Source organism: Sylvia atricapilla, chromosome 4 (assembly GCF_009819655.1).
Source record: "Sylvia atricapilla isolate bSylAtr1 chromosome 4, bSylAtr1.pri, whole genome shotgun sequence".
NCBI lineage: Eukaryota > Metazoa > Chordata > Aves > Passeriformes > Sylviidae > Sylvia > Sylvia atricapilla.
This window is the reverse complement of record NC_089143.1, coordinates 66,106,829-66,126,471: the sequence shown is the minus strand read 5'-3', so window position 1 is coordinate 66,126,471 and position 19,643 is coordinate 66,106,829. Positions and strand designations below refer to the sequence as shown.

Sequence of the window (19,643 nt, the reverse complement as noted above, 5' to 3'; positions counted from 1 at the left end):
TGTGCTTTATTACACATGTTATCGACCCAAAGCACCACACCAGAGTGCCAGTACACTTTGTACTCTGCCATGGGACTGGCTGCTCTGGGGCTGGCACTCTTTCAGGCTTTCCTGAACTTATCTTCTGTAAACTCTGTGTGCTGTGGCCTGAGACTCTATCTTAAGTAGCTGTGCCCTTTCCCAGAAGAGATCTGAGCACTGTGGGCTCACCTTTAGCTTTGGCTGAGGCCAGGGATGCTGCTGTGGCTACATGAATACTTGAGGAGCTGAGTAGGCTGTAACTGGGGTTTTGGCAGTTAGGTAAGGATTTGTGTGCCCACTATAGGATGTCCCTTTAGGGACCCCAGATTACAGGCAGTTGGCACATTTACTTTGCCCCAGTTCTTACTCTTCCACGTGAAGAAAGTAACCTGCCTCAGATTGTCAGAGACACAGATGTGAGATCGTTTAAAAGCATGGTCTGGGTGAAATTCAGAGAGAATATTTTCTGACTTGTGCAATTTGAGGAGCAAACATGGGTGTTTACTCTGTGCCAAAATCTGCCCACATAAGCAGATCAGACTTTTTTTTTTTAATGTTGTTCTGGAAGGTCAGAGACTATTTTCTGGTTTTTGGTGGGTTTTTTTTCTTTTTTTTTTTCCCTTAGTAAAGCAAAGTTCGCAGAAACCAGAGTAATGATCTGATTTCCAATTTTTGTTCATTCTTCTTGGTGTGCTTAGTTAAATATAACTGTGGCAGTCTCACCTTTGAGTAAAGATGCTGTAACTTCTAAAGAAACAATAAACTCCTTTGTCCATGGGAAAAAAAAAAAAAAGTAACCAAAGAATCACTGGTATAAATGGTACAAAATTACTCGAGGCCTGTTTACATCCTGAGCCCTGAAAATTTACCCTGCAACTGTTAGGGATTCTGCCTCTGGACATCCTCGTGCCCCAAAAACTGTGCCCTCTCCTGTAACCCTCACTGCTCTGGTGGAATCTGGAGCAGAAATTTGGGGTTAGACAAGTTCAGTGTGCAAACACAGTGTTAAGGGCAGCTTCCCCCTCGTCCTGTGTGTGTTTCAAACAGCGCTGAAGGATTAGCCTGCTGTAATGTGTTAGGGCTGAATCATGAATTTGAGTCCCTTTGCTTTGCCAGGGACAGTTTTGATTTGTATCTCTTTACAATTATGTCTCAGTATCTTATTTGCAAAAGAGATAATAATTCTCTGATAAGGGTACTGAGGCTTTTTCTTCTGTCGGGGGATTTTTTTACTGGGTATGTGTTTCTGATAAGCTCTTAGCAAAGTGGAAGTGTAGCAGTGAGAACTGTGTTGGTTTGTGAATGTGCTAATGACAGTCAGCTCGGGCCAGTTTCTGCAAGGTTATGTGGCCCATGGCTATATGGCAGAAACTGCCTCTTTACCCCAATAGCTGCCCACCTTTTTGTGGGGGGTGAGAGATGGAGAGGGGTTAGATAAGGATATCTCAGCTTTCCCCTACTCTGTAAACATTCCTTTGTGCTTAATATTCCAAATCTCTTGTTCCGAGTCCTGTTTGATACTGTTGGACCTCTGAACATTAACAGTAGTGAAATCTAAGTCCATGAGGTAGCTTTTATAGCATTGATGTTGATTTAAACATCCCACACTGTTTTTTGTGCTTATTTACACAGTGGAACTCGTAGAAAAGGTCAGCAATCAATATTGCCACAGGAAAAATATATTTAGTTTAGTTTTCTCAATATTTTTTTCCTACTTGTTAAACACTGAATAACCTAATTTCTAAAACATGTATTCGGTAAAGTAAAATAGCTGAAATAGACAACAGTTGTCTATTTGACTAGGATTTCCTTTATCTAGTAGTGATCACCTCTTTACACTCTTCTAGTTTGTCTACTAGTGAGCTAAATTACTAATAGTTGAAGTAGGTTTCAGGACAACTTCATCTGAAATCAGTGGACCTCTGACTATTTAAGAAGAAAATTTGCACTTTGAAATCATGATTGCCACATCCCCTAAGAAGAATTTCAAGCATGGAAACTGAGGAGAGGGGCTTATTTGTACCTATTGAGGACAAACAGAATACCTCCTATGCATTGTAACTTCTGGCTAATTGTCCTGGGTGTGCTTTTTGCCATGGAGGGTGTAGGATTTCTTGGCCCTTGTGGCAGACCTCAATTTCATGGCCTGCAAACAGCTTTAAATTCAATGAACTGTGAGTCATTGCATTTGGAAGAAGTCCCAGGAGACGCCACAAATAGAAGTGACTCTGTGATAACATGTCCACAAAGAGCAGAAATCCTGGAAGTAACTTGCCATGTGGCCCTTTTGGCTTCCCTTTGGTGCTTGATGGAATCACCACAAACTGCTCAGAGCAATTGGAACAGCTGATCTTTCTTTTTTGAATTAATATTTTTCTGATTTGTAAAAATCCAGAGTTGCAAATCTTTTTCAAAGTAATTTTGGCACTAAGCTGTTACTGAAAAAAAGATTGATTTTTAAACTTCTGTGATAAATTGATACCACTACTCCACTTCTAGCAACCAGTTATCAGGTTGCACTCTGCAATCAGAAAATCTGTAATCAGATTCTTTTGAACTCTTCCACAAGTCTTGTCACAGCACCTTTCTTTCACTATGTGATTTCTGCCTGCACAAACACAATTTAATGTTGAAGTTCATTTAGATGAGCTGTTGTAATGTTGCTTGATGAGCTGCCAGATAGGCACGTGTAGATACTTCACCTGAGATTTGATCTGTTGCTGCTAAACTCTCACTTGCCTGAGGTTTTCATAATCCTTAGGGCATTACCTCGGCTGCTAATTACTTCTCTCATCATGTACAAAATTGTGTTATTTTCCTTAAAGGTGGTGCATCATCTTCATCCAGCTTAACTTGCAGACCTGCAAGTCTGTTTCCAGTTGTTCCATCGAGTTTCTTGTTCTACTGGTTTCCTGTCAGCTTCCGCTTTTCAATTACAATAATTTGGGAACATGTGATCCCAGTACCTATACTTTGGGATTTTTGAATGTAGTTAATTTTACCTATTGGGCATATGTGTCCCTGCTTTCCTTTTCCAGATGAATGCACAGTGTCAGCAGTTGCATGTCCATGCAATGATTGTGTCTGACTTGCACAAAGATTTTAAGATATCTATGTACAAAATATCACGGAGGTATACTTTGTACTGTGTTCTGCGCTGCGGAACAGGCCAAAGGAGAGGATATGGTTTAATCATTAGAAACCTTGGACTGAGAGGCATTACTTCAGGTTTCTATTCTTGGTTTTAATGCTGATTTAACATGTGACTTGTGTGAGTGATATAACCTTTGCATGCCCCTGTCTACCCACAGATAAAATTAGTGTTATAATCTCTACTTCTCAAGTTTTGTCATTAAAAAGAGTACACTGGTCTGTCTGCACAAGCCTTGTCTGAAAGCCTGCTAAATATAAAATTCAACTCTAAGGATTCATTTTCATCTCTTTACATCCCCATCCTTCACTGGCACAGCTTCTCCTTCCTGGGGTACTGGCCCATACACCCAGTTAGTGATGTCTCACAGTTTCATCTCAATAAACCAGAAGAACTATAAACCAGAAGAATGGGGGTTGTGAGCACAGGAGAAATGACATCTTTGGTGTATGGCCTATGAATAAACAAATTACTCTGACAAGCAATCCTGGTAAGCTGTAAACCTCAGCTTCAGAGTCAAAGGCAATAATTTACTACCTGAACTTAGCCTTTTTGACCTGCCTAACTCAGACACAGCAAATTTTGGTAGTTGTAGATAATGAGAAGGACAAAAAAGCCAGAGCACCAATTGGTGGGATGTTCTGTGTGTAATTTTGTGCTCAGGTGCCATGTTGCCATAAACGATGTATTTGGGTTGGACAAAACTGTGTCAACTGTGTTCCTCTATGGCCCATATAGGAGCTGCATTGAGTAAGTTTTATTTCTGCAGGAGTTAAAAATATTGCACTTATGCAACTTGTAAGTGGTATAGATTTACATATGCATGAGTCAAAATCTTTTTTTCTCCCCCTCACTTGTGTGATTAGACCAGCTAGAGACAAAATGGACCTCAGTAGGAACTGGCCCAACTGTGCATCTGTCTTTATAGGGCTCTGCCCTATAAAACACCTCTCACAGGAGATATGAAAGCTCTCTGGAAAATGCCACTCTTTAAGAACAATCTAGTGGTGACAGTGTGGATTTGGGTCTGTGCTGTTCTTCTCTTCAAGTTTCTAATCTTTAAAATAAAAAAGAGCAAATGGAAGTTCCTGAAAGCTGGAGCCAAAAGAGCAAAAGAACAGTTTTGAGTCTTAAGCGATACTCCTGGGCTAAATTTGACAGTGAAGAGAAACTCAGCTTTGTTAGCTCCACCTTCATGTGTGAGGACTGCATGAACTAGTGGAAAAGATTTCAATTGTAAAAGGAGTATTATCAAAATAAAAAATAAAAAAAGGAAGGAAGAAAGATATTTTATTAGCCCCTGCTACAGCAACAGATTTCCACAAAAGGGTGGAAAAGAGTGCTGAAAGGCCACATAGTCTTTCCTTGGATTTGTGCATCTGCTAAAAAATTACTGATCCAAGAGGGTGACATGAAGAAACTAATCAAACAAAAAAATTAAAATAAAAATGAATATAGGAGTGAGTACATCTGATGAAACAACTTGGAGAAGGGACCAGAAGTTCTGTGTGCTAGCACAAAGCCTAACTCGAAGCCTGATACGTATTCTCTGAGTGCTCCTGGAATAAATGATAATAGTGATAGAAAGATAAGTGAGAGAGGCACAGAGCCTTATGACGTTATTTATTGTACCAAAGTGCCTGCTTGGCTGACAAGGTAAATACCTATTAGAAACAAAGGCCAATGTCAAAACTTCTAGTGATTCTACTTAGAGCAGACTTTTCCTCATCCCCTTGATGTTTAGTCAGTGCAGGTAGCAAATTATCCTCTCTTGTTTTACCATAGCTATACTGGTATGCAGCTTCATACCTGTAGTGCTGAGCCAATAACCTTTCCTTTTTGTTTCCAATCACTTCCAAAATTATTCTTCCAGATCCTAGCCCTTTGATCTTTTTTTTATTTATTTTTTTTAATATTTCCTTTTAAAACATAGAAGTGTGTGTTATTCCAGAGGAGTCTTTGTGGGTACACTGCACTCAGAGACAAAATAGCATCTTTGTTCCACTTGTGTTACCTTCTTGTAAAGACTGGGCTAGCTGCTTGTGGAGCACAGAAGGCTCACATCTGGGGAGTATTCTACAGTAATGGAAAACACAGCCCATCATTCATGGTACCATGAAAACATTCATGTTATCTTAAATGTGAAAACAATCATGTTATCTTAAATGTATGGCCTCACATGGCTTCCAAGAGAAATGTTTCCTAAAATACAAGGTGTAATGTAAACTTGGTTATATATGCAAAGGAAAACCAATCACAGGAAAACAAAAATACTGCTTCAAATCCAAGGAGCTTGAGACAGGAAAGTCTGTCATTCCTCTTGAGAAATTAGAGCCCATTCACATTTAAGCTTTTCTCAGAAGCTTGTTCTGAACTTCTTGGAAAGAATTCAGGAAGTGGAACAAATCACATTTCTGGTGATTCTTCAGTCTTTTACAATGGACAATATTGCTTAAATTATTTACAAGAAAAATCATCATATTAACCCACTAGAAGTGCGTACCTCTGTATAATAAATGCCAGTTGCCAGTAGTTTTGCCAATCATGTTTGCTTTTTGTGAAACTTATGAGAAGTCTCTGAGCTCCCGAGGGGCCTGCAGACCAGTGATGGGGAAAAAACCTCTGACTTATTCTGTTCTGTGGTTTATACCATGGCACAGCGACATGTATATGGTGTTTAGGAAATACAGAACAACTAAGTCTTCAGTCAGTGTTACTTACTTACTTCAGGGGTAAGGTGACAGGGGTGTGTCAGCAGGTTTGTTATAATTATCAGGTACTATGACGAGGTGTGTTGCATGGATCATCAATGGATGTTCCTAATTAGGCTGCTGATGTACAGAAAGCTATGCCAACAGGTATCTTTACAGGTCTGGTTGCCAAGGCAAGTGCAGGAAAAAAGTAGGGAATGTGTGCCTTTTCGTATTTTCATGTAGTAGAAAACAAGGGAATCAAAGTCTTAGGCTCTGAAATCTGAAGGTGCTTCAGGGTGTTCTGTGAATAAAACCACGACTGTCTGATTTTCACAGCGCAAGAATATCTCCGGGGGGAGGATGTTTTTGTAGTAAAGTACAACTTTTTAGGATGTGCGGCTTCGATGTTAAGTTACAGTTTCATTATTGGGTAGGTGGGTGGGTGAGACGGCAGAATAAATGACTCCGTTTGCACGCATGAGTAACGACCCAATTCCTCTGCTGAACTGAGGTGTGATTCTTTGGCAGACTGATATTGCTGTGGAGGCTGCATTAATTTGTATTTGCATACTATGGGGATTACTTTACACAGATCGCCTTAATTCTGTGTCTGAGCTTATGCTGAATCTTCTCTGTAGTGTTTATTACCTCAGACTCTATCTGCTCAGGAATTCTGCTCAAAAGGGGGAGTTTTTCACTCAGGGAGCACAGGTGTATGGCGCGAGGTAAAGCGATTTATGTGGAAAAATAAGGAAATCTGCATTCAAACGCGCTTTTTAGGTAATGGGAAGTTTAGTATGTCATTTGGTGCCAATTTAAGGTAATTTCCTCTCCTGCTAGAGAGATGTGAACTGAACCGCAGATTGTGTTGGCTCTTTCTAGTCTTTGAGAAGTATCAAAGTTAACGAGCCAGAGGGATAACGCTGGGGGCTGAGAATAGGGAGCGTGCAGTTTTATTCTTGCCCCGGCAATTATGCGCTACGCATGTGGCCGCAGCGTTTAACTCTTGGTCCCCTCGGTTTCTCTGCTTGACAAATAGTGACTCATGCGTTCTGCACGGGGAGCCAGTGCAGCGCTAGAATTCCTGCTTGCGAAATCGCCTTAAATCTTTTGGAGAGAAGCGTTAATGGTTGCAGGGTAAGGCCAGCAGTGCCGCGGGCGGGATGCGGGTGCGGACACGTATCATTTCCCAGCTGCCAGCCGCACGGCGTTGCCTCCCATCTGCATCTTGCAGCCCGCTGGAAGCCGGGCGGGCGGCGGGCGGCCGCGCTGCCCCGGGGCTCCGGCGGCGAGGGGCGGCGGGAGCCCCGCGCGGTGCGGCCGGGCCCGCCAAGAGTTAACGGCGGCTCCCCCGGGGCCGCGCCGCCGCCTCCCCACCCCGGCGCTGCATTATTATTATTATTTCTCCCCCCTTCCCTCGCCTTCCAGTTTTGGCAGGGGATTAAAGCAGCTCCCCCCTGTGGCAGCAGTGACCCAGAAACGAGTTTGATTCACGGAGTCCTTCCTCCATAACAAGTACAAACGTCAGTCGGAGGGAATCTGTGTGTGTGTGAGAGTGTGCGCGTGTGGCGCAGCGAGCCGCTCTCCGTGCCCGCTGCCCGGCGCCGCGCCGAACTCATGCGGCGGCCCCGAGCCCTCCGCGCAGGGGGAGCCCGGCCGCGCCGCCCGCCCTCGCCGCCGCCGCGCCGCCGCCAGCAGGTAACCGTGCCCGCCGCAGCGCCGGCCGCCGAGCCGCCAGCACAGCCATATTTGATGGGGTTTTTTTGTCGCTCCGGAGGCGGCGGGAGAGCAGTTTCGTGCCGAAGGTCGCTGCCTAGTGGAAATAAGATAGTACGTCATTAACATGGCGCCAAGAGCCGCGCCGCTCGGTACGGGGCGAGGGGAGGCGGCCGAGTTGCGGCTCCGCTATCCCACAAGCAACTTGTGCGGGGCTGTGGCGGGCGGAGGCGGGAGGGGAGGCAGCGCTGCCGCCCGGCGAGACCGGCCGGTGCCGGCTCCCTTTTTGTTCCGCCGCGGGCGAGCGGGGACCGCGCGGCTCCCCAGGTGCGGCGGCCAAGCGAGCCGCCGGTGTGCCGTGCCGTGCCGTGCTGCGCCGCGCCGCGCCGCCGGCCCCGCGCCCCGGGCGTAGCTGCGGGCTGCGCCGCGGGGGCAGCGCCGGGGATCGCCCGCCGCGGAAAGTAGGAAGCGTTGGAGCAACTTGGTAGCCAGATGGCAATGGCAGAGCGCAAGTCCTGCTCGGATACTGATGTGTAGGAAGGGGGTGGGGGAGAGTCATGGCCACTGTGTGTCACCGTGTTACCCAGATGCCCACGAGCCCCGTCGCCTCTCGCCGCGGGCGAGGAGCGGTGTGCGTGGGAGAGGAGGTGCTCGGTGTGCGGGGGCAGCTTTGTTTACCCCCTTACCTCCCCCCAGTCGCACTTGGATTTGGCTTGGGGGGGGGGTGGGAGAAGAAATGCTTGGAAAGCGTAAAAACTGCTCATGGGTGAAATTAAAGAGAAGTTGCCTTTCGGAGCGGCAGAGCCGCGGCCGGTCAGCCGCCCGCTTGCAGGGCGCCGGCGGGTGCTCCGCTGGAGGCGCGGAGCCGGGCTGTCAGAGCTGGCCCTGTCCCCGCGGGCGGGCGCGCGGGCTCTCCTGCTGGAGAACAACTTGCCCCGAAGTGCACGTGTTTGAGAGTGGGAAAAGGCGGGGAAACGTGTGCGGCGCTGCTCGGCCCCGCCGGGGCGCGGGGCGGCATCGGGGCTGCGGCCGGCAGGTGCACGGACCCCGCCGCGCCCGGCCCCCGCCCCGGCGGCGGGAGGTGCAGCGGGAGCGGGGCGGGGGGCGCGCAGCCAACTTGGGCAGGACGCGGCCCCTTCCCGCTGCTCCTGCCCGGCGCGGGCCGAGGGTCGGCTCCGCGTGGCCGGGCCGGAGTTTGCGGGCGAGGGAGCGGAAAGGCGGCCGGCGGTGTCGGGGCGCGGACCTCGCATCGCGGGGGGAGCGCGGGGAGCGGCGGCGAACGCCCCGACTTGCTCGGGCGGCGGCCGGGGCAGCTCCGCGATTTGGCTCTTGCCCCGGTGCCTGGCGAGCGGGACGGAGCGGGGCTGCGGCATTTCTGTGTAACGGGCCGCTCTCCCTGGGGAGGTGAGTGCGGCTCCAGCCATCGTTCCACTTGTTCGTGTTAGACAAAGCCACCCTGCCCGGCCCTGGGCTCGCCTAGTCGTCTGCTCCCAGAAGAATTTCCGCGGTGTTTAGGTTTGGTTGTTTATTTAATTTTTTTTTTTTTTTTGGGGAGGCGGTGTTTTGTTGTTTTGGTTTTATTTGTGGATTTTTTTAAAATTTGCCTTTCCCTTCCCGTTGGCGCCCGCCCGTTCGTTCCCGATAGGATGATTTTGGGAAGGGTGGAGGCAAAGGGTGTTTGTTTGTTTGCACCGCCTGCTGGTTGGTTTCCTGTGACAAGAGGTGATAACACAGTTTCCAGAACTGTCTGGGAGTGGGAGGAGAGACGGACACAGAAAAGGAGCTCGTCTCCGAGCTGCCGCCCGATCGCCGTCCCGTCCCCCCCCTCGGCGGCAGCGCGGCCACGGGGGCGGGCGGGGACGGTGCCGCGGCCCTTCTGGGCAGTGACAGGGCTGCGAGCGAGAGGCGGCGGAGCCGGGGGCACCAAGTTTGATTTGCGGCCGTGGCCGAGCGGATTGGTGCGGCCGGCGGCGGGGAGGAGCGGGAGCCGGGAGGGAGAAGGCGGGGGCGAGCCGGGCCGCTGCTCTGGGAGCCGGTGGCCGTGCCATGGCCGGGAAGGTGCCAGCCCTCCGGGGACGTGTAGCCGGCGGCCGGGCCGGGAGGCTCCGTCCCCTCAGCCCGGCCGGGGCCGAGATGGGATCGCTGCGGGAGGAGGGTGATGAGGAGAGCCGCTCTGAGCGGCGCCCGGCCGGGCTGCAGCCGGCGGTCGGCGTGAGCGCCGCTTTGGAAGTGAGTCCCGAAGGCTCGGCTGCCAGCCTCCCGGGACGTGGCTCCCAGCCTCCCGGGACGTGGCTCCCATCCCGCAGCCCTGGGCGCGGCGGGGAGGCCGAGGCTCATCGCCCCTGCGAGCAGCGCCTGCCGCCCGCCGAGCTCTCCCGCCGGCTCTCTCCGGCCCCTCGGCTGACCGCCCTGTGCTGAGAAGGGTCATTAGGTTCACCCGCAGGTGAGCGCCGGGCCGTCCTGACATCTCTCAGCCCCCGCTAAAACAGGCCCTGGGTGTCCTGGTCAGAGTGGGCGCCCGCAGTGCCCAAATTCCAGGAAGATTTAGCACACGTTTTGGTTGACGTTTTAGTGTCAAAGGCTGGGGATGCTTTTATGCCAGCCCAATTTTTTTAGAGAAGGATTTAGCTGTTATTTGGAATAATTTCCTTTTTAAGCAGGTGCTGTCTTTTAACTAAGTCAGAAGCTGCCCACGCTTGCAAACCTAAAACCTTCGTGAAAGTTATGCCAAAATCTGCTTGTTATGATTCTATTTCTAGAAGTTTCTCACACTCAGTGGGATATTGTTGAAACAGCAAGGATTGTATGTTTTAGTGGAAGGATTTTCCCTCTGGCTTCAGATACCACTTGCTCCCTGCTTTTGAGCTATGTTTAATACATATGTTTAAAATAAAATAATAATAATAAACTCCCCTTTCCTCTCACAGCTGCAGATTTCCCTTCCAGCTTCTCTGGTTTCATTCCTGATTCACAGAACCTAGTAAAAAAAAACTTCCAGTGTTTCCTCAAATGTTTTCTCCATGTGGTTAGTACTGCTGCTTCGTGCTCCTGTTTTCAGCTGGAGATGACCAAGGTGGTACCAATTCCTAGGTGGAAGAGATGGATTGCAGTGGGTGCAGGTTGGGTTGCATTAATTCATGGAGCCAATTTATGCAGTGCTGGAGATTTTGATGGTCAGGTTCACTCACTCCCACAGTTTGGGAATAGTTTGCTGCCGCTGCTCAGGTGGTAAGTTAACATTATGAGCTGGCTTGCACAGGTGCACACATGAGCACGTGGGTCCCTGAGAAGTGTTGGGTTGATATGGCCACATTGTGCTTCTCTCTTGTCTTGTGAAATTTTGAATAGATATGCTGAATTTAGTGGAGATATTCCTTGTGGAGAACAGTGTTGTCCCTGTTTGGCCAGGTACTTATTTGTTTCATGAGACTTGGAGGATTTTTTTTCTCCAGATTTAAGGTCTGTATCTCTTTGCACTGTGGATGGTGCTCCGTAATACTGTAATATTTAGTTTCAGAACCCTTCTTGTATCCTTGTGACTACAAAATGGTGCTGTGAAAGCTTTTATGGAATTTTAAAGTTTTAGGTGGATTTTAGTAATACAGCTGATTTGTGATATAGTTTCTTTTTTGGGGGACTGTTTGATTTTTTGGGGTTTGTTTTAGTTCTAGGGTAGAGGCAAGAAAGTTTCTTGTGATGTCAGGTGTCAGTGAAGAAGGGTGGTGTTCTAAATAAGCTATTTAAAAAGAGCCCAGTAGTAGAAGCCAACTGTCTCCATCATCTGTCCATTTTATTTAGCTGTGTCACACTTCACTTCCATTTGTACAATAGGTGTTCTGAAGCAATTTTTTGTGTACTAGAGATAATTAGGTCTTCTTTTCATTGCAGTTAGTGGATTACTTTCAGGAAAAGCCAGTTTTTCAGTTTGTCTTCAGGGTGTACATCTGTCATAACTCTGCTTTCTTCCCATTCTGTCTCTGCAGCTGTTCAGTGCAGTTTGTTATAGTGACACCCGTTAACATGGTTACAGTTAATTGTCTGTCAGAGTTTGAATTATACATTCTTTACCCAGGGGTTTATGCAGCCCTTGAAAATACTTCAGTAAGAATTGTGCTGTGGAAAACCTTTGACCTGAGGATGTACATTTTTCCATGTATAATTTTTTTTTTACAGTCTGGTTCTGTTTAGCTATTTGCATAACAAGGACTGACACACTTTACATCTTTCTCTTTGATTGCCTCTCTACTTGAGGTCAAACTGAGTGAAGAACTGTGTGAGGTTCTTAACTGTGCACACTGTAAGTGGCACATGGGTGTATATGTGTGCATGCTGTTGTCCCAGTTTCGTGGGGTAGTGTCTGGATTTCTGCTCTTGGCATTTTTTACACTCTCATCAGTGCAGCTCCTGCAACTCCAGTGGGGGAGAAAACAGGGAGGGTCTTGACATCACTGTCCAGTGGGGTCTTTGGGTTTTGTTGGTAATTTATCTCTTGGAGAGGTAAGGATGGAGTAGCACGATAATGCACACTGCTAAAAATAGTGAATTTGCTTTACTATGTCAGGTTGCTGAGTCTAACCCATTGCACTGCATCTGTCATCAAATACTGGGAAGTGGACAGCGAAGTCTGTATGCCTTACCTGCATCTAGCTATTTGTCTGGATTTAGATGTTTGTTGCTCAGCTCTACAGGGATATGTAAATTCAAATGCTGTTTTGTGGGCTGGCATTGATTATATTGGATTATTTTCTAGTCATTTCATTTGCACAGCATTTACAGGTATTTTGAAAAAGGCTTGCCACTCTCTCCAAAATACAGAAGCCAGTTTCAGGTGGTGTAGTTTTTACCTTCAAAAACGATTTGAGCAAATGCACCATCAAAGTCCAGAGTTGCATTCTTATGTTGAAAGTGAGTAAAACCCACAGCTTAATATCAGAGCAAGCACGATCAAAAAGGATGGAAAAGCAGCTGGTAACTTGTTTCTGTGAAACAGAGCAGCACCTTCAGCCTCTGGAGCAGCACAGTAGGGCATGTTGCAAGCTAACCAGTGCTGCCCTGGTGTGGCCAGCTCATCTGAGGGTGACTGGGGACTAAAAAGGCATGCTCTCTGTCCCATTTGTGCCGTTTATCATGGTGCTGCAATTGCATGAAGCGCTCTTGGATGCTTTGCTGCCCATGGAATTGGAGTAACATTGCCAGCAGAGTAGTGGCTGTTTCTGGAAAGCTGTGTTTGGCTGAAGGCTGGCATTGGTCTGAGCCCAGTTTGGTTCCTCCCCAGTAAATGGGTGAATGTTGTACTGGAGAATGGTATACTGCTCAGGAGAAAACAGGATCAGCATGCTGCGTGTTGGTCTGACTGATTCCTGAAAGGATGGTTTTCACAAAAAGAAACTGGTCTTTGGAGGAAATGAAACTGAAAGTTTACATACGAAAGTTGCTGAGTTATTAAGAATTCACAGGAGTCACTGAAAACTGATCGAGTGTGTGGCTTGGTGATGCATTGTCAGCTCAGGGTTTTGGACTCTGCAGCAGCTTTTGAAGTGCTGGGCTTTCTCTTCAGGTGAACAAATGGTGTTTTGGGCAAACGCCCTTTGGGGCTGGTGTAAGAATTTGGGAAAAACAGTTGTAGGAGTGTTTGCTAGGAGATGCAGGGTTCACTCACAAGCACTGCTTGGCTGAGTGTGTCCTTGCTTTAGAGCCCTGCTCATTGTGCAGGGCGGTTTGGGAGCTCACTCTGTGGCCTGTGTGGGTGCGGTGGGTGTTTTGTGGGAGCTTCTGGGCTGGACAGCAATTACACGATTGCACTTGGGAATTGAGCTCAGTCATCTGGGTGTCTCTTTCCTGCCCTGCCAGTGTTGCAGGCTGGGGTGCATAGCTTTTACTCCTGGTGTGAAAGCTGGCCTCAGATGTTTTACTGGTTTTGTGCTTGCATGTGAATTCTCTTTGCTTGCAGGCATAGTGATGGTAGTGTATGCCTGCTGAAAGGGGGAAGAAACTTACAGTATCAGTCCGCATCTAGCCATCACTCTCCATAACCCATGTTTATTTTTAATGTGCGCTTTTTAACATGTTTCTTGTGTGTCTTTGAGTCACCCACCACCTGACAGAAGCCAGTAGCCTTTGAGGCAGAGGCACTGTGATACTCTTAAAACCAGAAGCGTTTCAATCTGCGTGGCTGTAAGTCTTATTAGCTGTTCCAGTGTTATCTCTAGAACATGTGTTCTGAGCTGTGGGTATGAACATCTGGTGGAAGCAGTTTAAAATTATTTTAGAGGTTGATAAAAGCTGTTCTTCTAATGACAGAAGTTCCAGGGGGTTAATCTTATGGGGTTTGAGTCTTGCTCTGAGAAGCCAAATGGTGTTTTTTCATCTGTGATTTAGCTCCCTGTAAACTCAGGTTAGGTTCAAAGATGAGAAAATGAGATCTCTGAGTTTTAACTTTTTTTTTTCCACATGGATCTATAAAACAGTCTCACAGGAGTTTCATCAAATGGGATATTTCTGTTAGTGCTACTGTTGAGAAAACAGGCTTTTCAGTGTGGCCAATGTCAGATGACTAGAGTGGACAAGGAAATTAGCTGCCTTATCTAATACTCTGTACTCAGGAAAGTGGCTTCTGTTCTGGCTTTTTTCCTGAAAAGCTCTGGAGAGTGCTTAAACTGGGAGGTGTGATTACCACTCTTTCCTTTAAACAGTAACTAAAAAGGAGATGTTCTGCTTGTTTTTTAAAGACACGTGGTAGGAGGAAGAAAGTTCCATCTCTTTTCTTATTTTTTTGAATTGGCAGAAAGTACATTAGGAGAAGATCAGCTCAAAATGTGCTTGTCCAGAAAGATGTGAAGGAGCAGAATTCCTAATTTTCTTGTTTGTTGCAAGTTCGTAGATGTGTGTTAATGCACATACACTGTTATTTTGCTTAACAGTGTAGTGTACTTTTCAGACCGTGTAGGAAATAAACCAGGTTTGAAGTGAGGATTTTGACCAGGAATGTATAAAATTACACTTCTGAGATAGGACAATTTTCCTGTGTTTTCTTCCAGATTTTCTTTACTTTGTTTATGGGAGGTTTTTGCTAAGGGAATATCTTCTTTTACATTGCTGTTATTAGTATGTGAACTAATAGAAAAAGTACCTTTCAGATAGACATTCATCTGCCTTGTTTTGGCCTTGTAAGAACTAATTGATTTTTCAGTTCTGCCTTAGCGTGTTTTGGATCTGAATATTGGCTTTCTGTCTTTCTAAGTGACTGTATAGGAACTTGGCTCTGGATCTCCTGCATTTATACCAGATCTGTATTCAGTGGGTTTTGATGGTCCTGGCTGGTTTGTATATTTATCCACTGGCAGCATTTTTGTCTCCCATACACACAAAGTTCTGGGCTGCTTCAAAGCAATTTTTGGAGAGAATTCTTCCATCCCTGTAAGAGGCTGCCATTGATGATTCTTTATTCTCTGCCATCAGACACTGTATGTGAACTTTTACTCTATGAAAAGGTGACCAAAGGTCTTGGTGAGGTGAACCATTCAGCTGCTGTTTAGTGAGCGAAGTTTGCAGTTCAAAACTGTTACATGTTTCAGTGACAGGTGTATTAAATCCCACTCTGAAAAGTCAGTCTGTGGGAGGGAGGCTTCCCCTCAACTCTGTTTGCACGTGGAATATGAAAAAGGAGGGAATCCTGTAATGCTCATGCTCTTAGAACTGTATTAAGTTTTCTGGAAGTGTAAAATAGAGTCTCAGGTTCAGCTGCTTGTGACTTGCTGGTGGTGACAGAATGAATTCACTCAAAAATGCTAATTTCTTTTTATATGAATCACTTCTGGAAGAGCAGACATTTTTGTGCTCTGTTGTAAATAGTGTCAGGCTTTTTGGGTTTTCTTGCTTTGGGAATCAGTCTTGTAAAAGTTGAAGGCGTTATTAAATTTCTTGCAATAAGCAAGAGTGTTCTCAGTGAGCAAAGTTGAAGCAGTTAATTCTCACACGAAGGACCAATGAAAAAAGTTTAGTTGAGAGGTCTCTAGGAAGTCTGAACTCACATGGAAATAAGGTGAGATTTTCCGCACTTAGCTGGAAGCAAAAGAATATTTTGGCATCTGATCTCCAAATCTGTGTGCAGAGGTAGGTGTGAGGGGTTTGCTGCTAGCAGAGTGCCCAGACCTTGTTGATACCACGATTGATAGGTGCTAAGCGAAGACTCAGGGGTTTTAATGAGCATCTAGGGTCCTTGTCAGTTTAACTTATGGTGGATATGCCTTTCTGGGCTTGTCTTGTCATCTTTTTCTCTGCTCTTCAACTTGCACTTTTTTAATAGCTTTCTACATATAAATACTGACTAGCTATTTACAGCTTCCTTGTTCCTTGTTTTTTTTTTTTTTTTTTTTTTTTTTTCTGAATTTAGTTTTGTTCCACTGGGAATAAACGTGAAAATGTCAGCGCCCTGAGAACAGCAGTTAGAAAGATTTGGAGTGTTTGGCCTTTTTATCACAGGCCCATGTGCCCATGAATTTGGCATTGGTAGAAATCTGGCAGTTTGGAGGAACTTCTGAATAATCATCTGAATATTACTCCCAAAGAGCAGTTAGTGTTAGGCATGATGCTAGAAATGTGCCTGCAGGAGGAAGTAACTCTCTCATCTTAGAGGGTGGTGCTTTCCAGGGCACAGATGATGCATGTTTAGTTAATCTGGGAAAACTGGGTTTGCTACTGCTGATGTTTCGCTTTTTACGTGGAAGTGGATGGCTTTAATCTCTGATTTCGTAAATCTAGCACTTTAAACAGGAATAAAATTGCTTCAAAAATATATTAGCCAAAGTAAATATTGACACAAGCAGTAAAACGTTATTGTATTGCAAATCTAGTGTCGGAATAGGCAGGGGAAGTTAAGCACACTGGCTGCGGATGTTTAGTGATTTTGACACATCTCAGGACCAAAACAGAGTTTTTTGGTGGGGGGAAAGCATTGGTGGGATTGTCATTGCCACTCTCCAGCGTTGTTCACCTGTTCATATGATAACAGCCTAATTAAGCATCCTTGAGAGGTTCACTGTTCATATTTCAGCTGCTGTTGGAGTTGTTTGTTTTCCTTTGTGTGCTGTAAATGCTCACATGCCACCAGAAGCACAAGTTGATGACTGCGTGTTATTACCTGGGGTTAAGTGCTGTCTCATTGCTTCCCAGGCTGCCTGCTGTTTCCCGGGGAGATCATGAAACGACATCGGCTTCCTAGCAGCAGTGAGGACTCTGACGACAATGGCAGTAAGTGCTCCTTTGTTGTAGAGTGCAGGAGGTTATGGGTTGGGGAACGTGTTCTAATGCGGTGTTTCTTGTGCCAGAGGCATTTTGCATATTGGTTGAACTGGTAGGAATGTGTGCTGTGAGGATCTAGTTTGGAACTCAGTCATTCTGAGCACAGGTGGACAGCAGATCCAGGATCCCTCGTTGAATTGGCACATAGTTTTGGTGAATAAGATGAAACAAGAGCAAAAAGTCAGTGGTCATCTTTGAAATCCTGGCAAGCAGCATAATTTATCATTATAAGGACAGAGTGAACATGGAGACATTGCCCGTAGAAGTTTGTATAAGGATTTAAATTTGCTTCAGTCTTCTCATACCCTCTTAACACAGTGGAAAATAATAGTGCTTCAAGCTTAAGTAGAAAAGATTAACAGAGCATAAAAGTTGTTCCTCACTGTATTTGAAGATTTGCTTTGAGGAATTGCTTACAAGAATTGGAAGTTAGCAAATCACTAATTTGGATACAGAACTTATTTATGGTTTTTAAGTGTTTCTGTACTGCTGAAACTAGCACACACTGTGGTATATCTCTCTGTCTTGTGTTTGGATTCCAGTGACGGATAATCTCTCATTTAAGCAGAAAAAAGAAGGAGGAGGGTGAGACAAAATACCAGTTTGGGGATCATTTCAAGGCGTCCTATTTGCCCAAATGAGCAAGTAGATTGCACTTGACAATACTGCAGCTTAGCCAGTTGTCAGAGGGGTTTTTGTGGTATTAATTTCATCTATCTGGATGCACATCTTTAAACCTGAGGGTTTTTTTTGTAAATTTTCAGGTGGTTTCCTAGGTACTTTTGAAAGCTTCACTCTGAGAATTTACCCCTGTGGTAGGAACACTGTGGCACCACGTAGGTGACTGCTTCAGCTGCATGCATTTTTTAGGTGTGTCTGTGCTGCTGGCCATCTGCTCAGGTATGGCCAAATCTGCCTCTTTAAACAACCCTAGGCAAACTGTTGCTGAAATGAAGTAGTAAAGGTGAGAGGATTAGAGAAGGTAAGAACTTACAGGCTGATTAGGAGTTAATCCAAATAAGGATTGAGCAAAATCTGTTAGAGGTGAGGAATTTGGCTTGGTTTTGGAGAGCTACCTGCAGTTGGGGGATTTTGGAAGAGAAAATCCCAAGCAAGTCAGACACGTTTTTATTGGTAAGAAGTTTAGCTGAGATTATTGGAATTGGAGTCAATGTACTTCCTTAAAGATGATGTGTGCTTCCCAGAAACAAAGGTGTGTGCTTATTTGTAAGGTAAACAAGTAGCAGCAGACATGATGTCTTCCATTAGAATTTAGCTTCACCCTTTTTTCATTCCCTAGCAACTTTCTAAAATAGTGTTTCATGTTAATAATAGTCTTTGTTTTCACTCTCTTAGCTGTTTTTTAAAGCCTTTGATCTCTTCGTGTGCCTTGTGTAACAGCTTTTACTAAATAAAATATGAAGCAGTTAATCTTGGAATTGAAGTTCTGAAATAGATACAATTGACTGACCTGTTGCTGATTACAGTGCTTGTTTGTAATGTCATTTAATGTATGAGTGTTTGGAATAGAGTTATCAATTCAGTGAATTATATTTTCCACAAAATCTGTTTCATAGATCACGGTATAAGAAAATGAGTTTGGAAAAGAAAAGGAAACCTCTTGCCCTTTTATGATATGTCTATTTTAAAGCCTGGTTATTGCAAATAACTTTGCTGAATAAATTGCATGGCAAAGGTAGTGCAATTTTAAAAGTGTTTTCAAGTATTATTTGAAATATATATGACTTCCTTTGCATTATACTTGTTTTTTCTTTATTATGTGGGGGGGTTTTACCTCTTGTTACTGGGTGAATTCACATACAGATTCCTACATATTCATTCTATTAATATATACATGTTCAGAAGGATCAAGGGTTATTAATCAGAAGCCCAGATAATGTTTAATGTGGGGTCAGCACTTCCAAGGCTTTTTGTCATTCAGACTTCCCTGAAAAGAATGACTGACTTAGCTTAGGTCCTTTCCACTTTTCCTGTTACAGGAGATACCAGTGGTTCCTTGCAACTGTGTTTGAATGTCAAGGGTGTCCTCTTACAGGTTTCACCTTCACAGGATCTCTCTTGCCTTTAGTAGAATTACTGATTACTCTTCACTATGTTTCTTTCTGTATTCTTGCTCTGCCAGTAGTATCTCTGATCCACTGTACTTACAGTGGTCTTAGAAGGGTAAGCAAGCTTTCCCCCCCAAAAAAATAAAAATTTCTGTTGAATTTTTGTGGTCTGTATTGAAAGCTTCAAGTTTTTCACTAGCTATTTTTCCTTCTCAGAGTTTCCAGAAGCTGACAACAATTACATTTGACTATTCTGGGCGTTTCAAACATCATCTAATTGAAAAGTTGAAATTTTAATCAACACCTAGTTGGAATCCTGTTGTCAAACACCTGCTTCCCATTCAGTTAGTGGTGCCTCTTGACCCTCCAGTGGACTTGTTGCATCATTATGAGCTCTGTGGTGTTTGAGCTTAGGGCTCAGCCTTGCTCTCCCTCATCCTACAAGATGAGGATTGTGCCTCCAGCTGCTGCAGTTCTACAGCTGAGTTTGCATATTGTGCTTTACTAGACTGTGAGCAAGCATCTCAGGTTCATCATGAGGGGTCACTGACTAAATGTGTTTGGGATAACCTGAATGATAGTGGGGTTTTTTTGGGCTAGGTTCAAGCATGTAGTTTGTGCAACCCAGAAAATATTAAAAAAAAAAAAGCAACTACATTTTATTCTCTTGAGCTCAGGAACCTGAATGTTTGG

At 45.2% G+C, this 19,643-nt stretch overlaps 1 protein-coding gene across 17 annotated transcripts in view; it reads left to right on the top strand.

Annotated features, from left to right (window-relative positions):
• Positions 1-19,643, top strand: part of JADE1 (jade family PHD finger 1) — a 113,868-nt gene that overhangs the window by 64,048 nt on the left and 30,177 nt on the right. For 2 of the 17 annotated variants that reach the window (XM_066318176.1, XM_066318194.1), the window contains exons 1-2: positions 8,096-8,228; positions 16,753-16,830. In XM_066318176.1, coding sequence (XP_066174273.1) covers positions 8,111-8,228; positions 16,753-16,830 — 196 coding nt within the window. In that variant the 5' untranslated portion in view covers positions 8,096-8,110. Of the gene's footprint in view, positions 1-7,282; positions 7,389-7,420; positions 7,564-7,651; positions 7,734-8,095; positions 8,229-8,705; positions 8,986-9,078; positions 9,097-9,881; positions 10,025-12,909; positions 15,623-16,752; positions 16,831-19,643 lie in introns of those variants that run through there. The other 15 variants (XM_066318183.1, XM_066318192.1, XM_066318193.1 and 12 more) reach the window with 15 other exon arrangements.